The sequence below is a fragment of the Siniperca chuatsi genome, linkage group LG6 (genome assembly GCF_020085105.1).
Source record: "Siniperca chuatsi isolate FFG_IHB_CAS linkage group LG6, ASM2008510v1, whole genome shotgun sequence".
Taxonomy (NCBI): Eukaryota; Metazoa; Chordata; class Actinopteri; order Centrarchiformes; family Sinipercidae; genus Siniperca; species Siniperca chuatsi.
In genome coordinates, this window is record NC_058047.1 from 9,934,772 (window position 1) to 9,947,718 (window position 12,947).

At 40.1% G+C, this 12,947-nt stretch overlaps 1 protein-coding gene across 2 annotated transcripts; it reads right to left on the reverse strand.

Moving 5' to 3' along the window:
• Positions 1–663: 663 nt before the first annotated feature.
• On the reverse strand, positions 664–12,271 carry LOC122877485 (nuclear receptor subfamily 2 group F member 6-like). 2 transcript variants are annotated; one of them, XM_044199091.1, is made up of 5 exons: positions 10,336–12,271; positions 9,073–9,167; positions 5,241–5,572; positions 3,919–4,165; positions 664–3,087 (listed from the first exon to the last, which is right to left on the reverse strand). In XM_044199091.1, exons 1-5 carry the CDS (start codon positions 10,602–10,604, stop codon positions 2,813–2,815), a joined length of 1,218 nt encoding a protein of 405 aa, XP_044055026.1. In that variant the 5' UTR covers positions 10,605–12,271; the 3' UTR covers positions 664–2,812. The 2 variants fall into 2 exon arrangements, with proteins under 2 accessions (XP_044055026.1, XP_044055025.1); XM_044199090.1 differs by having other exon boundaries at positions 5,241–5,575; positions 10,336–12,269.
• Positions 12,272–12,947: the final 676 nt, after the last annotated feature.

Below are 12,947 nucleotides of genomic sequence, written 5' to 3' on the forward strand. Positions count from 1 at the left end.
TAATGCTAATCAACAGAGGTTTTTCTGCCAATCTGGGAAACAGGAATTTGATCAATAAGTAATAATAGCTGGCTCTGCTACTGTCAAGTTTAAATAAACAATAACAGCATGTTGCTATAGAGTCTGTAATTGAAGAACACACACAGTATAAGTATTTGATAGTAAATATGATGTTATAGATGTTTTTGGAAAGAAAATTTGAAAGAAATTAATTCAGAAGTAATGCAACTGCCTGTGAACTTTTATGTTTAATGCAAATATGCACGTCCAGTATCAGAAATAGAGCTGCAACTAATGACTACTTTCAATATCAGTTAATCTGTCTTTTGTTTCTGTGATTAATTAATTAATCATTCAGTCTATAAAATGTCACGAATAGTGAAAGAGGCAAGTTCAGAGAGGTGACGTATTCAAATGTCTTGTTTTGTCTGGCCAACAGACCAAAACTCAAACATATACAATTTAAAATTACATAAAACACAGAAAAGTAGAATTTTTTTTGTTTGATCAAGCAAATTAATTGTTTAATTGCAAGTTAATTGACTAAGTGATTAACTGATTGATTACTTCAGCTCCAATCAGGAACTTTGACATTCAAATTAGTGATTTTTACAGATGTGTGCAGTGTCTTAATGTCTCAGATACTCAAGTCAACCACAGAAGGAATGTGCATACTTTTATTTCTAGTAATGCAAAAATTACCAGTCAGCCATATGAACTTCTGCATTTTTAGGTTTGACATTATCATAGAAATATGCTTCTTTTGAAAGTAAAGCTACACAGTCAAATCACTATATTCCAACAAATAACACAAAGTGATTCACAGACAGCATGATGAGCTGTTGATGAAGTTGTTTGACAGCCTCAGGGATCATGACCATTGTTGCCTTTTTTTATATATAATAACAGGTAATACAAAAATACATTCCAAAAACACATGTTTATCCCTACATTGTCTTTTCTTTCAGTCACTTAATTTTGCAAGAAAAACATTTGTCACATTGAGCTGCAATGACAATAACATGCATGAATGTGACCACTTAGTACCCTTTATCTCAGTACCAACAAACACCATAACCTTTACAACACTTAGAGTACCTTGCATAAGCACAATAATTATCTGAAAGTGACCTCTGTCCATTGGGCTGTGCTTTAACAAACTGCTTTTAAAAGGGGACCACAAATATGAAAAAAAAAAGAACTACCAAAGGAAACGGTCTCTAGTTTGCAGAGATTAATCAGAAAAGCAAAGGTCACTCGACTCAGTGTAGCTTTCTGGATATGTCAAACTTGACACCCAAAGTTTACATCAAGCATAACATTTCAAAACATTCAAACAACATTCTCAAATATATTTTGGCCAGTCTGGTGGACAGGCAGGTCTGTAGGGGAATATTACTGTTCATAGTTTATGTGATAAAGATACCTTGATCCCTTTATATTTATCTTTAGCACACACATGAATAAACAATCTTTGTCTTTGATGTATAAAACACGAGGTAATAATGTTTGACAGGGATGTGACTGTCTGAGGAGCCAGGGTGTGTTTACATACATTCACCTCCACTTCCTGTCGATTACTATTACAAGAACATTAATGTACTATATACTATATTAAAGGAATAGGTCAACATTTTGGAAATACGCTTATTCACTTTCTTGCCGAGAGTCCAGTAAACATGAATCTGGAACCAGCAGCTGGTTAGCTTAGCTTAGCATAAAGACTCGGAACAGGGGTAACAGCTAGCCTGGCTTTGTCAAACGGTAACAAAATCTGCCTACCAGGGCCTCTAAAACTTACTAATTAACTAATTATATTTCATTTGTTGAATCCGTTGCAATCAGTGGAGACTCCAGGAAGTTACCGGTCCCGGGCAAGAAATATTCCATGTATATTCCAAAACATGTTGTTTTTACACTTTAGTTTTTGTATGGATTAAACAAAGGAGATACAACTTGTTAATAAGTGAGCTTTGGAGGTGTTGGCAGGTGGATTTTGTTACCTTTGGACAGACTAGATGTTTCCCCCTATCCTTATGCTAAGCTAAGCTAACCAGCTGCTGGCTGTAACTTCATATTTACCATACAGACGTGTACATGGAATCAATCCTCTCATCTAACTCTGCAAGAAAGCAAATAAGCATATTCCCCAAAATGTTGAACTATTCCTTATAACATACAAAATATGTCTTGTATATACAGTACTTTATGTAGTACAATATACACTACAATGCCCATGCCTCTTCTTTGTTTTAATGCTGTACAAGGTGATACTATGCAGTCATCCCACATATAAAACATGACACAACTTGGATATGATCTCCACAACATTTCCCAGCTGTGACGATATAAAGCTCTGAATCTGCCACTGTAGGCCAGCTCTGAACTATAAAAGTGGCACTGCTATGGCTTCATTTTGACTTAGAAAATGAAGAAGAGGGAAAACACACAGAGCCTGGGTTCAAACTGAGTCACATGAGGGGTGATATGGGAGGAGGTAGTACAGGCACATGGCCTCATGTTGAATGAGACAGAGAGAGATCAGACGGAGGTCAGAGCTAAACTGACAAGTGCTGCAAACACATATAAAGACAATTACACATTTTTTGCTTCCCTGAAAGCAGCTTTGGTGTGACTTCCACCAAACTTTACAGAGCTAATGTGGGAAAAGCTGACCTCTACACTCACAAACAGGGCCTTAAACTTCTGAGGTCCCAGTTTGCATTCATAACATTCAGTTTGAACTTGTATGTAATCTTTGTGAGCTCTGATTCCTCCCAATCTGATCTCAGTCCGTCTCACTCAGCTGGGTTCACTGTCCCGGTGCGTAGGGCCAGCTGATGGAGCTCCCTGATAGCTGCATGTCTCGGATCAGTGTCTCGATGGGTGTCTTGCCCACAAGGCGCATAAAGAAGAGCTGGGAGATGAGATTGGCTGGCACGGCACGGAGAGCAGGGAGGCGCAGCAGTAAACGGCCGAAGCGCTGAGGCTGGTTGGGGTACTGCAACCTCTCGTACTCTGTTAGGGCGACCTGGGCCTTCTCCTGCAGGGACTCCACATGGGCTGGGTCTGTCAGACCACATGCATCTGTAAGGCAAAGAAACATAGGTCACTATTTAATTTTTTATGTTCTGCTCCATTTTTGCATATTTTCTATTTGTGGCTTCTTTACTCCTATGTAAATGTATATTATGAATATATTTTTGGTCCCTTTAAGGAATAGTTTGAAATTTTTTGGAAAAATATACTTATTTGCTTACTTGCTGAGAATTAGATGAGAAGATCGATACCACTCATATCTGTATGATGAATATGAAGCTACAGTCACTAGCTAGTTAGCTTAGCACAAAAACTGGAAACGGGGGAAACAGCTAGCCTGGCTCTATCCAAAGGTAGCAAAAATCTGCCTACCAGCACCTCTAAAAAATTCACTATGCCCGGCCAAGAAATAGTCACATAGCCCCCCCGTAAAACAACAATTTGTCTATCTTAGACTCTGGTTTTTATACAGATTAAACAAACAAGATATAACCTGTTAGTTAGTGATCTTTAGAGGTGCTGGTAGGTGGATGTTGTTATCTTTGTACAGAGCCAGGCTAGCTTTTTTTCCCCTGTTTCCAGTTTTTATGCTAAGCTAAGCTTAGCATCTCCTGGCTGTAGCGTCATATTTAATGGACATGGAAGTGGCATCAATCGATTGTCCCCCTTCAGTGAGGTCAGAGGTCACATTCCGTCAAATCAAAGGATCCCTTGAGCTGTTAGGGATTTAATGTCTTACTGGCTCAGAAACCTGAACCCTACCTAAAACTTCATACAGACAGTTTTGTTTTGTTTTTCTATAAAAACACGTTGGGATCAGTTTACAGTAAAGACATACGGTTACATACGGATAACTTTGTAAAAATCTACCAAACTTACCAGGTGAAAAGAGTGCAATGGCTTTGAGGCAGCTGTACTCAGCTGTATCCACCTGCAACCTGTTCAGCTTGTCCACCTGGTCCTGGAAAACTCTGACCTGGTCCATGAAGGACACAACACGCTCAGCAGACATGGGCGACGAGTGAAACCCGGCAGCTGCCAGCAGAGGAGCCATATGTATAGGCAAAGCAGACTGAGCTGCGTTCAGGATAAACAGCTCGCTCCAGCTCAGCCTCAGCAACGCCACCTGTAGGGTCGATTGGAATTTTAGAATGAGTCACTTGTAGTATTGGGTCCCAATCAAACTTTTTCACAGAATAAATTTTGACTTGTCATAGTAGGAAAAGCTCAGGTTTTACTTATAACAAGTTATAAGTATAAGTCATGATAAGTACAATATAAGGACCCTGAAACTGAAGCTGAATGGAATTCAGCCATCATTCATTTTATTATTTACACCTGTGTTTTTCCTACTGTGACATGTCAAAATGTCGTCTGTGAAAAAAACCTCGATCTCCACCATCTCGAGGTCAGGACCGCCAAAGTAAATCTGGGGGGTCACGAGATGATTAAAGAAATAAGGAAGAATAAGAAAAATTCTTTTACACAAAATTGTGTTTTTCGAGCTTTGATTTTTTTCTTGGAAACAATGGTAGAACTGCTCACAACTCAAGTCCACATAACCTGTGTAGTTATCGATTCATTTTAAGGGGTCACAAGTGAAAATTATTGGGAACCACTGACTTTAGAGTAAATGAGCATTTCTTTATATCCTTTAAAACAATGACTATTTGAAGCTGCTATACTGCAGGCAACTTTGAATTTTAGAGTGTTTAGTGCGTTCATCAACTTGAATTGTCTGTGTTTACATAAACTCAAGGGTATTTTTCTGGATTTTGTTGACATCTCCCACTTGAATTTAATTTGGGCATATGGATAAATCTATGGGTTCTCAGTTATATGAGATAAGATTAAGTTTTATGGTTTTATGCCTCGCTTTTACTCCTCTGTGTTTTAAAATTCTCCTATACCTATTTATTTGTGTATGGTATAGTATTTTTATGGCTGGCTACCATGTTATGTGATTTTATTTTGTCTATGTTAAGTTATTGTACAGCACTTTGATCAACTTTGCTTGTTTTAAAATGTGCTTTATAAATAAACTTGATTTGATTTGAAGATTATAAGTCTATAGTGGTTTAGGCTGAAAATACCGGTTTAATTTTACATTAAAATGTTGCATGGTGTTGCTTCAGCAATAGTAAGAGGTAACACCTGACTTTTAAAATCTACTCTGGCTCACCAGGCATGTCTTGACTGACCTGCTCTGAGACTGGTAGATCTGGGAAGTATGGGATGTTTCTGGCCCACTCAATGGTGCTGAAAAGCAGCCTGGCGGCCAGCTCACAGATGCTGTCGATGCCCATGACAGAGGCTCCGCTCGCAGATGCCTGCATCTGTGCCTGACTATACGGGGCCCCGTAGCGGCTATTGGGGTACGGCTCGGCCCGAAGGAGCTGGGAGATGAGCTCTGACACCGGCTGCCCGTTGAAGTAGTCCGCCCCAATGTGACCTGGAATTGCACCTCCAATCCCACCTGCCAGGGAGTTTGGACTGATACCTGGGTGAGATGGAGGGATTCGACCCCTCTGGACTGCTGCAGAAAGAGAGTGAAGAGAGACAGCAAGAAAACAGAATGAGAATCAGATACAGTGACTAAAAAATGTTTCTTGATGTTTCTTGATGTATGGAAGGTGTTGAACAACTTTCTCTGCTGCAAAAGGTTTTGAGATAGACAGGAAATATGGAGAGAGAGAGGAGAATGTCTTCCAGCAAAGGTCCTGAGGGATTGTACGAAAATTACTGGGGTGAGGAGGGGGGCTGAATCTTGTATTTTATTTTTTTTAAAAAGGAAGACCCTCCCCAGCATTATTAATATTTTCTTTGGACCTTCCACTTGGTTCCCTTAATGGCAAATACTGTCAATTTTTTAATACAAACCTGCTGAATATACAATTATTACTGCCGCTGAATAAATGAACATGGGGTGAGAAAAAATTCCCCTCGAAAAACTTTCATATAGGCCCTAAGCAGGAATCGAACGGGGAACGTTGCAAGTACTGGATACATATCCTCGACCATTGGTCCCACAAATAATTTTTAAAGGATTTGTTATCTTTCCACGCATTTTTTCTACACATTTTCACTATTATTTCCTGAACTACTGCACCAACCTGAATGACACATGGCACGTGTATCCCAAGATTGTCTTCCACTAATTGGATTTTGATGAAGATCCAGGTGTCTAAATGTCTAAACATCCTTCATTATTAAAAGAAATATTACATTTTGTGGATTGTGCAGCTTTGGTAGACATATGTACTCTCTGAGCAACAAGTCCTCATCTCCTCTGAGTGTTTTGTGGTTTTCTACTCTTTTTATTTAAGCACTCAGTAAATTACAGCTTTTAGTTTGAATAGTGATTTGAAGGTTATGGAAAATGAAATTACATTTCAAGTAACACAACTGAAAGATTTTTTTCTCATCATCATTCAAACTCTTAAAGGACATGTCTACACTGTTCTGTGAAAGCCATGTGTCAAGTCAAAATGTATGCTGGATTTTAAATGATTTATTTAGCTTAAGAAGTAGGAACATTTTCTCAACCCTTAAAGGAACATACTAAAATTAAAAATCATCAAATTTGAGATACATGGTTGTCTTTAGACTGCAATGATATGAACGTAAGTTCAGTATTCACTCTTTTTTAGCTCTGTTTTGGTCTTCACCTGAGGCAAATATCTGGCTTTTTAACTGCTAAGTGCTCCACTACAACCAAAACAGTAAAGTTGTAAAACCAAAACATAGAGCTGAAAGATGCTAAAATGGTCCACATCACGATATGTGCTATACTATAACCAAAAATGAGATGTTTAAATAGATTCCTGAGTGAACTTTTAACAGCATCAAGCTTAGTAATACCTAGTAATAGTATGAAATACTGTTGCTTTCATCACCAACCTTTTAATATTATAATCATGAGGTACTGATAGCAGTCTAATACTGAGAAGTCCTTAGTGATTATAATCTAATGCCAATCCTACTGTAACTACTTCGTCTGAGGTTAATGCACAACTGCCCTCCCTGCACCAAACTTCAATGAACACTACTGGCTGTTTTAAATTGTAGTGAATATACAGTAGTTACAATTGTAATGCCAAAATCTCAGCAGTGAGTGTGTGCTTCCCTGACTGGGTTAAAAGTGAAACAGACATTTCCAGGTAATGTGGAAACACTGCAACCTGCGTCACAGCCACGGTCAGCATGGGTCATTAATAACCAGACCCAATATATCCTCTGGCACACTGTCACCTCAGAACACATTATGTATGGGACAGCTTGCGGTATCCACTGACACTGAGACTGAAATACACGTACGGTTAGGTTATAGGCAACTAGAATACAATTACAAATGGGTTTGAAATAGTTTGTGATGTGATAATGAGGGTAGGATCGGTGAAATGAAAATAATTACACCAGGGGAAATGGGAATCATCTCTTCTTACTACAACTTGACCTTGCAGAAATTAAGCAAATCATAACTAATGAAATAGATACATATATAGGTATAATTTTCAATAGAGACACAGACATCTCAGTGAGTTTTAACAGAGAAGAAGATGAAGCAGAGTGAACTTGTCAATTTCCTGTCGTTTTTTTATGTTATGCAAATCAAACGTTGTTGCCTCCAGTTGCAACCTCGTCCCTGAAGCTAAACAGCTGCAGGGAGTAGAGCACTGGGGTGAAAACATGCTTTGGTTGACAGTATAAATATTGTGTTTGGATCACTGGCAAATGTCAGTGGCTGTTTCTGTCGAAGTAGGCGCTTTCTCTGCGAATGACCCAATTCTGATATTCATGAATTTGCATGTGTGTTTCTGGGTATTTGTGCTTGTGTGGGTTTGCTTTGCTTAAGGGTGTTTGTACATGAATCAGGGTGTTTGTTGGTATGTAAAGGAGAGGATATAACTGGTTTAAACCTCAGTGCTGGAAGGTGACCATGTACATTTACTCAAGTAGTGTACTTTTGAGGTAATTGTACTTTACTTGACTTCCATTTTATGCTACTTTATACTTCTACTTCACTACATTTCAGGGGGAAATGTGACTTTTCTGTTTCACTTTTTGTACTCTGCTACATTTGTTTGACAGCTGCACTTACTTTAAAGATCAAGATATTATATAAAACATATATATGATTATGCTATAATATATATAAATATATAATATATAAATATGATAAATGATTAAATATTAAACTATCCAACAGTATTTAAAATAGATTGGGTCCACCTCGACCAACTACAACATTAAAAGGCTGCTTACACATTACAGTAATAATAATAACTATGAAAGGGTTCATTCTACAAAGCAAGTACTTTTACTTTTAATACTTTTAATGGAGTTTGTTTACACTGTTTCTACTTTTACTTAAACATGCATTCATTGATTTCTTTGGCCACTTGGGGGCAGCGCAATAAGCTGTAAACTTAACACTGACATGCATCATTATCACCTTTTAAGTTGATATGGCAAATGTGTTAGCAAGGAGTTGCTTATTTAAACATCCAGTAGTTACAGAGCAACATCACTATTCATTTGCATTTGAATTTCTGTCCACCTGATGAATGTAAGTCCAATTTTCACACTTTTTTTAGCTCAGTTTTGGTCTCCACCAACCCTTGAGGGAAATATCTGCCGTTTTAGCTGCTAAATGCTCCACTATGTTCACCAGCTAGTCGCTAACTGTGTCTGTCTGCTGTTTGGTGTTTGCCAGGCAGTTTACAGTGAGTTTATCAGAGCTGAAAACAGCTGCCTGTTGCTTCTGGAAACATGGCTAATGAGAGCGAACCAAAACAGTAAAGTTGTGGGCTGTAAAACCAAAACATTGAACTGAAAGATGCTAAAATGGTCCACAGAGCTGAGGGGAACTACAGAGTCCACCACTGTAAAACTGAAAGTACAACAATAATCTCAGAAATTAAGATATGGTTCAGTCTTATATTTTTCACCTCTATCTGTTAAAAAAGTGTCTACTAATCCTAAAAAAAACCCTTTAACCTGCTGTGCACATTGATGACAGAGCTTTGATACCTTCTTTGCGCATTCCAACACGGAAACATTTCTTCAGACGACAGTATTGGCACTGGTTGCGGTGATGCTGGTCGATTTGGCATTCTCGATTTGATCTGCACAAAGGAAACAAACAATAAAACACTTGTGTGATGTGAAGAGCAAAAAATATTGGCTATTCACAGATGTTCCCTGATAGCAAACAAGAAATACTTCAAAAAGCTTTAAACATTAAGTGAGTTTCCAATAAGGAAAAGAAATTTGCATTTACATCCTTGTCTCCCCCCTTTCTCTCTCTCTCTCTCTTGCTGACCCCTGTGATGAGTGAACTGTGTGAGCTGGCGTGGCTGAAAAGCTATCAAGGCTGTGACCTTTGTAAATCATCGGCCCTACACGCCCTTGTGTTGCCTTTAGCAGCAGGACGAGGTCTGCCAACATTTCACAGAGAGCCCTTTTCATCTCTGGACAAGACAAACTAACTGAGTAAAAAAACACCTTCCATTCAGAGTTGCAGAATGCATTATTATGTGGAAGAAATAACTATATTCAGAGGCATAGAGTAGTCTTAGTAAGAGCAGAGAATTGAGTTGCAACATTGTGTTCCTGTGGTGAAGAATAATGGGAATGTTGACCTTCTGAGGCAATCCATCCTCACATGACTGACCTTCAGGGCTTTCATTTCTTTCTTTTTTTTTTTTACTAGGGCTGTTTGTGAGACGTATCCAAGGTTGGAACATATCATTCTGGAGTGAGAAATGGACTAATCTGCTCTCTCCTTCAAGAATGTGAAGGACTATAAAATGACTAATAAAAAAAGACAGTAACACTTTACTTAACCCCCCCCCCCCACACACACACACACATTTTGCATTTATACGCAGTAAATATTTAATAAATGGTTTATAACACACTCTAGCTGTAAGCAGATATAAGGACATTTTTAAGCATTTATTAATGTACAGTATTTGTCAACAATTAGGACTTCTCCTATAAAGACATATTTTCTATTATTACAACTGTGTTTTACTATATTGTCATCCATTATCTGTTTAAACACCAGCCTGCACTTACGGGTGCCCACAGCAGGAGTTAAGGTTGTTGACAAATACATTCATAAACACTGATATCTGCTATCTGCTTATAACTACATTATAGTGTTGTGTGTAAATGTAGTAACAAGAAGAGTGAGCAAAATAAATGAAATGTGTTTTTTTTAACTCTACATTTACTGTTCAAACTTGAAGCAAAATAAGACATCAATCTGAATCTCCCAGCAGCCCTTACCTGCAGGAGTAGTTGAGGTTTCGTCTGATGCTCCTCTTAAAGAAGCTCTTGCACCCCTCGCAGGTGAACACGCCGTAGTGCTTCCCACTGGACTTGTCCCCGCACACCACACAGTCCACCACGCAGGCCTTGTCCTCGTCCCCGACGTCCACATCGCTGCTCCCGGCCTGAGGCGAGCTCTCCTCTTCTTCCCTTCTCAGGTAAGCCTTCTCCCCCAGTCCATTAGTGTCCCCGTTGGGGTTGCCCCATCCCCCGCTCACCATGGCCATATTCTCTGAGACACGCTGCCCTGTGAGTGGATCATACACAGACCCGCCCTGTCCCGCAGCTTCCAACTACCCTCAAAGTCTAAAAACTGATTCCAGACAAGAAAACAGTGACTCCAGGCTTGTATTAAAGGCAGGTTTTGTTCAAGAAGATCTAAAAGTGGGATAAAAAGTTGTCCCGGACTGTGTTGACCTTTCTCCCCTTTGCCGTCTGGTTGTAATGACCTGGAGGTCCTTCCCAGTGCTGTTTTCTTTCTCTCTACTTTAATCCCTCTGCTCTCTCTGTTCTTGTCTTTCACCCCTGTGTTCTCTGCCCTGACCTCCGATCAATGGCTCCCAAGGTCTGAGAAAACTTCAGAGTGGAGTGGTTCAGAGTTCAGGCAGAAGAAAAGGGTGCAGCCTTGCTCTTTTCACAGGAAACAATAAATTACACTTAGACTGTTTCTCACTCCCTGTCACTTTCTCTCTCCGTTTGCCTCCTGGAAGAAATAATAAAAAAAAAAACACCTCACCTATCCCTAAGCATAGTGACGAGGGACAAAACAGAGTCGCTTTCAAATGAACAAGAAGCTCTGCCCCTCTCTCAGTGCACGACTTTCTCCCAGAAGGACAAGCAAGTGGGAGGAAAATAAAACACAGCTCTCCTTCAGGCAGGGTTAAACTGCCCTGCCCTCTCCTCCAACTTATAAACTAGTCCAACCAGTTCCTGCCATGCAGAAGAGTTATCTGGTGATCTGAGACAGTTCTAGTCCAGACTCACTCTTGACTTGTCGAGGCTGTTACAGAAGCAGAGGTGATAGTGATGAAGAGGAAAAATAGGATAAGATTTTGGTCTGGAAATGCTCATTTATGTCCCAAAAGAAAAACAAGACTTATGGGGAGTTTTGGAAATTGGATTTTCTTTCTTTGGTATTCTGAGAGGAGATGGCCACAGTGCCCCTTCAGCTTTTATATACAATAAGTATTTTAGATCAGGAACACCTTTGTGCCTTATAAATAACCAAACAGTTCCAGCTGAAACTGATTCCACACTTGATATTAAAATAAGAAGTGGTGAGAAAGACAATACACTTCTTTCACTCCTAGAACAATGTCTCTGTGGTCTCTGCAGCAACAAAGTTAATCAAATAAATCCTCCTCTTTTGTGTCAGTGGTGAAATTATGTTTTCTTGTGGGTCCTCCAACTCTTCAGAGTCTGTGGTGTCAGAGGCTCAAATGTCACAGAAAAAACAAGCCAAAAGCAGAGTTGAGAAATCTCCTTAGTCGCAGTTGCGCCTCCACTCTCAGCTCCACAAAGTGTTGTCTCGCTCTTCCTTCTCTTGTTTTGTCAGTGCTTGTCCATCCAGCAGTAACAACCAGAGGCCAGAACCTCTCTGCATTCCCTGTCAGCAAGTCAGGGTGTACTGTTGCACTCTTTACTATACTGCCCGTCCTTTTTTTTTTTTCTTCCTTTTCCGCCTTTCTTTCTGCTGGCCCCGGCAGGAATAAATTAGGCAAACAAGCACAGGAAAAACACAGTCATAGACCTTTAAGTGAAAGCCAGACGCTGCAGACGAGAGCAGCCCAGAGATAGCCTCCTCTCCTGTTCCTCTCAATCCCCTCTCTGTGTCTCTGCCTCACTCCCTCCTTTAGGGAGAGTGAGCTTGTGTCTGTGTGCTGAGGGATTTGACACTGCTATTCAAGCCCTGCCGTTGCCATGGCACTGAATGCCTTATAAGGCCAGCGGAGTCAAAGAGCACAGAGTGGGCTGCAGCCACACACACACACAGAAAGAATGCCTGGCTGCCTGACTGGCTGCCTGTTTCCCCCCTGACCCCGGGCCAGCCTGGGAGCAAAGGGGAGTTAACCCCAACACTGCCGTAACACAAAGAGGGGGACATTGGGTCAACACACAGCGAGCGCATGGCACTCACACTCATGTTCTCCACTCCACTCTAATCCTAAAGAATTCCTCCAACTTTGTTGACCCAACAATAACAGGGAGGGCCTGTTGTTGTTGAGCAACTTGTCAAAAGGTTATATGATACACCACCAGCTCCTTTTAACACCTGCTTGGACTGCTCACACTCACAGGTCTGTGAACTGCTGTGTCCTGGATAATACTGGTTATGTTTTTGTGTGCAAAGACAGGTTAAAAAAAGAAATGTCAAAATTGATGAAGAAAAGTTGAGATATTCTGACTTACACGGTGTCCCTAGGAATTATGTCCATACTAGACGATTCTGCATTTACGTCCAATGCCCACTCAGGAAGTATACTGTAGTAGTGTGCTCTATATGCAGTGCGGTAGAAAATATGGTTGTGAAGGTCAGGGTGCATAGGTGGGTGGGTGCATATAGCACACCC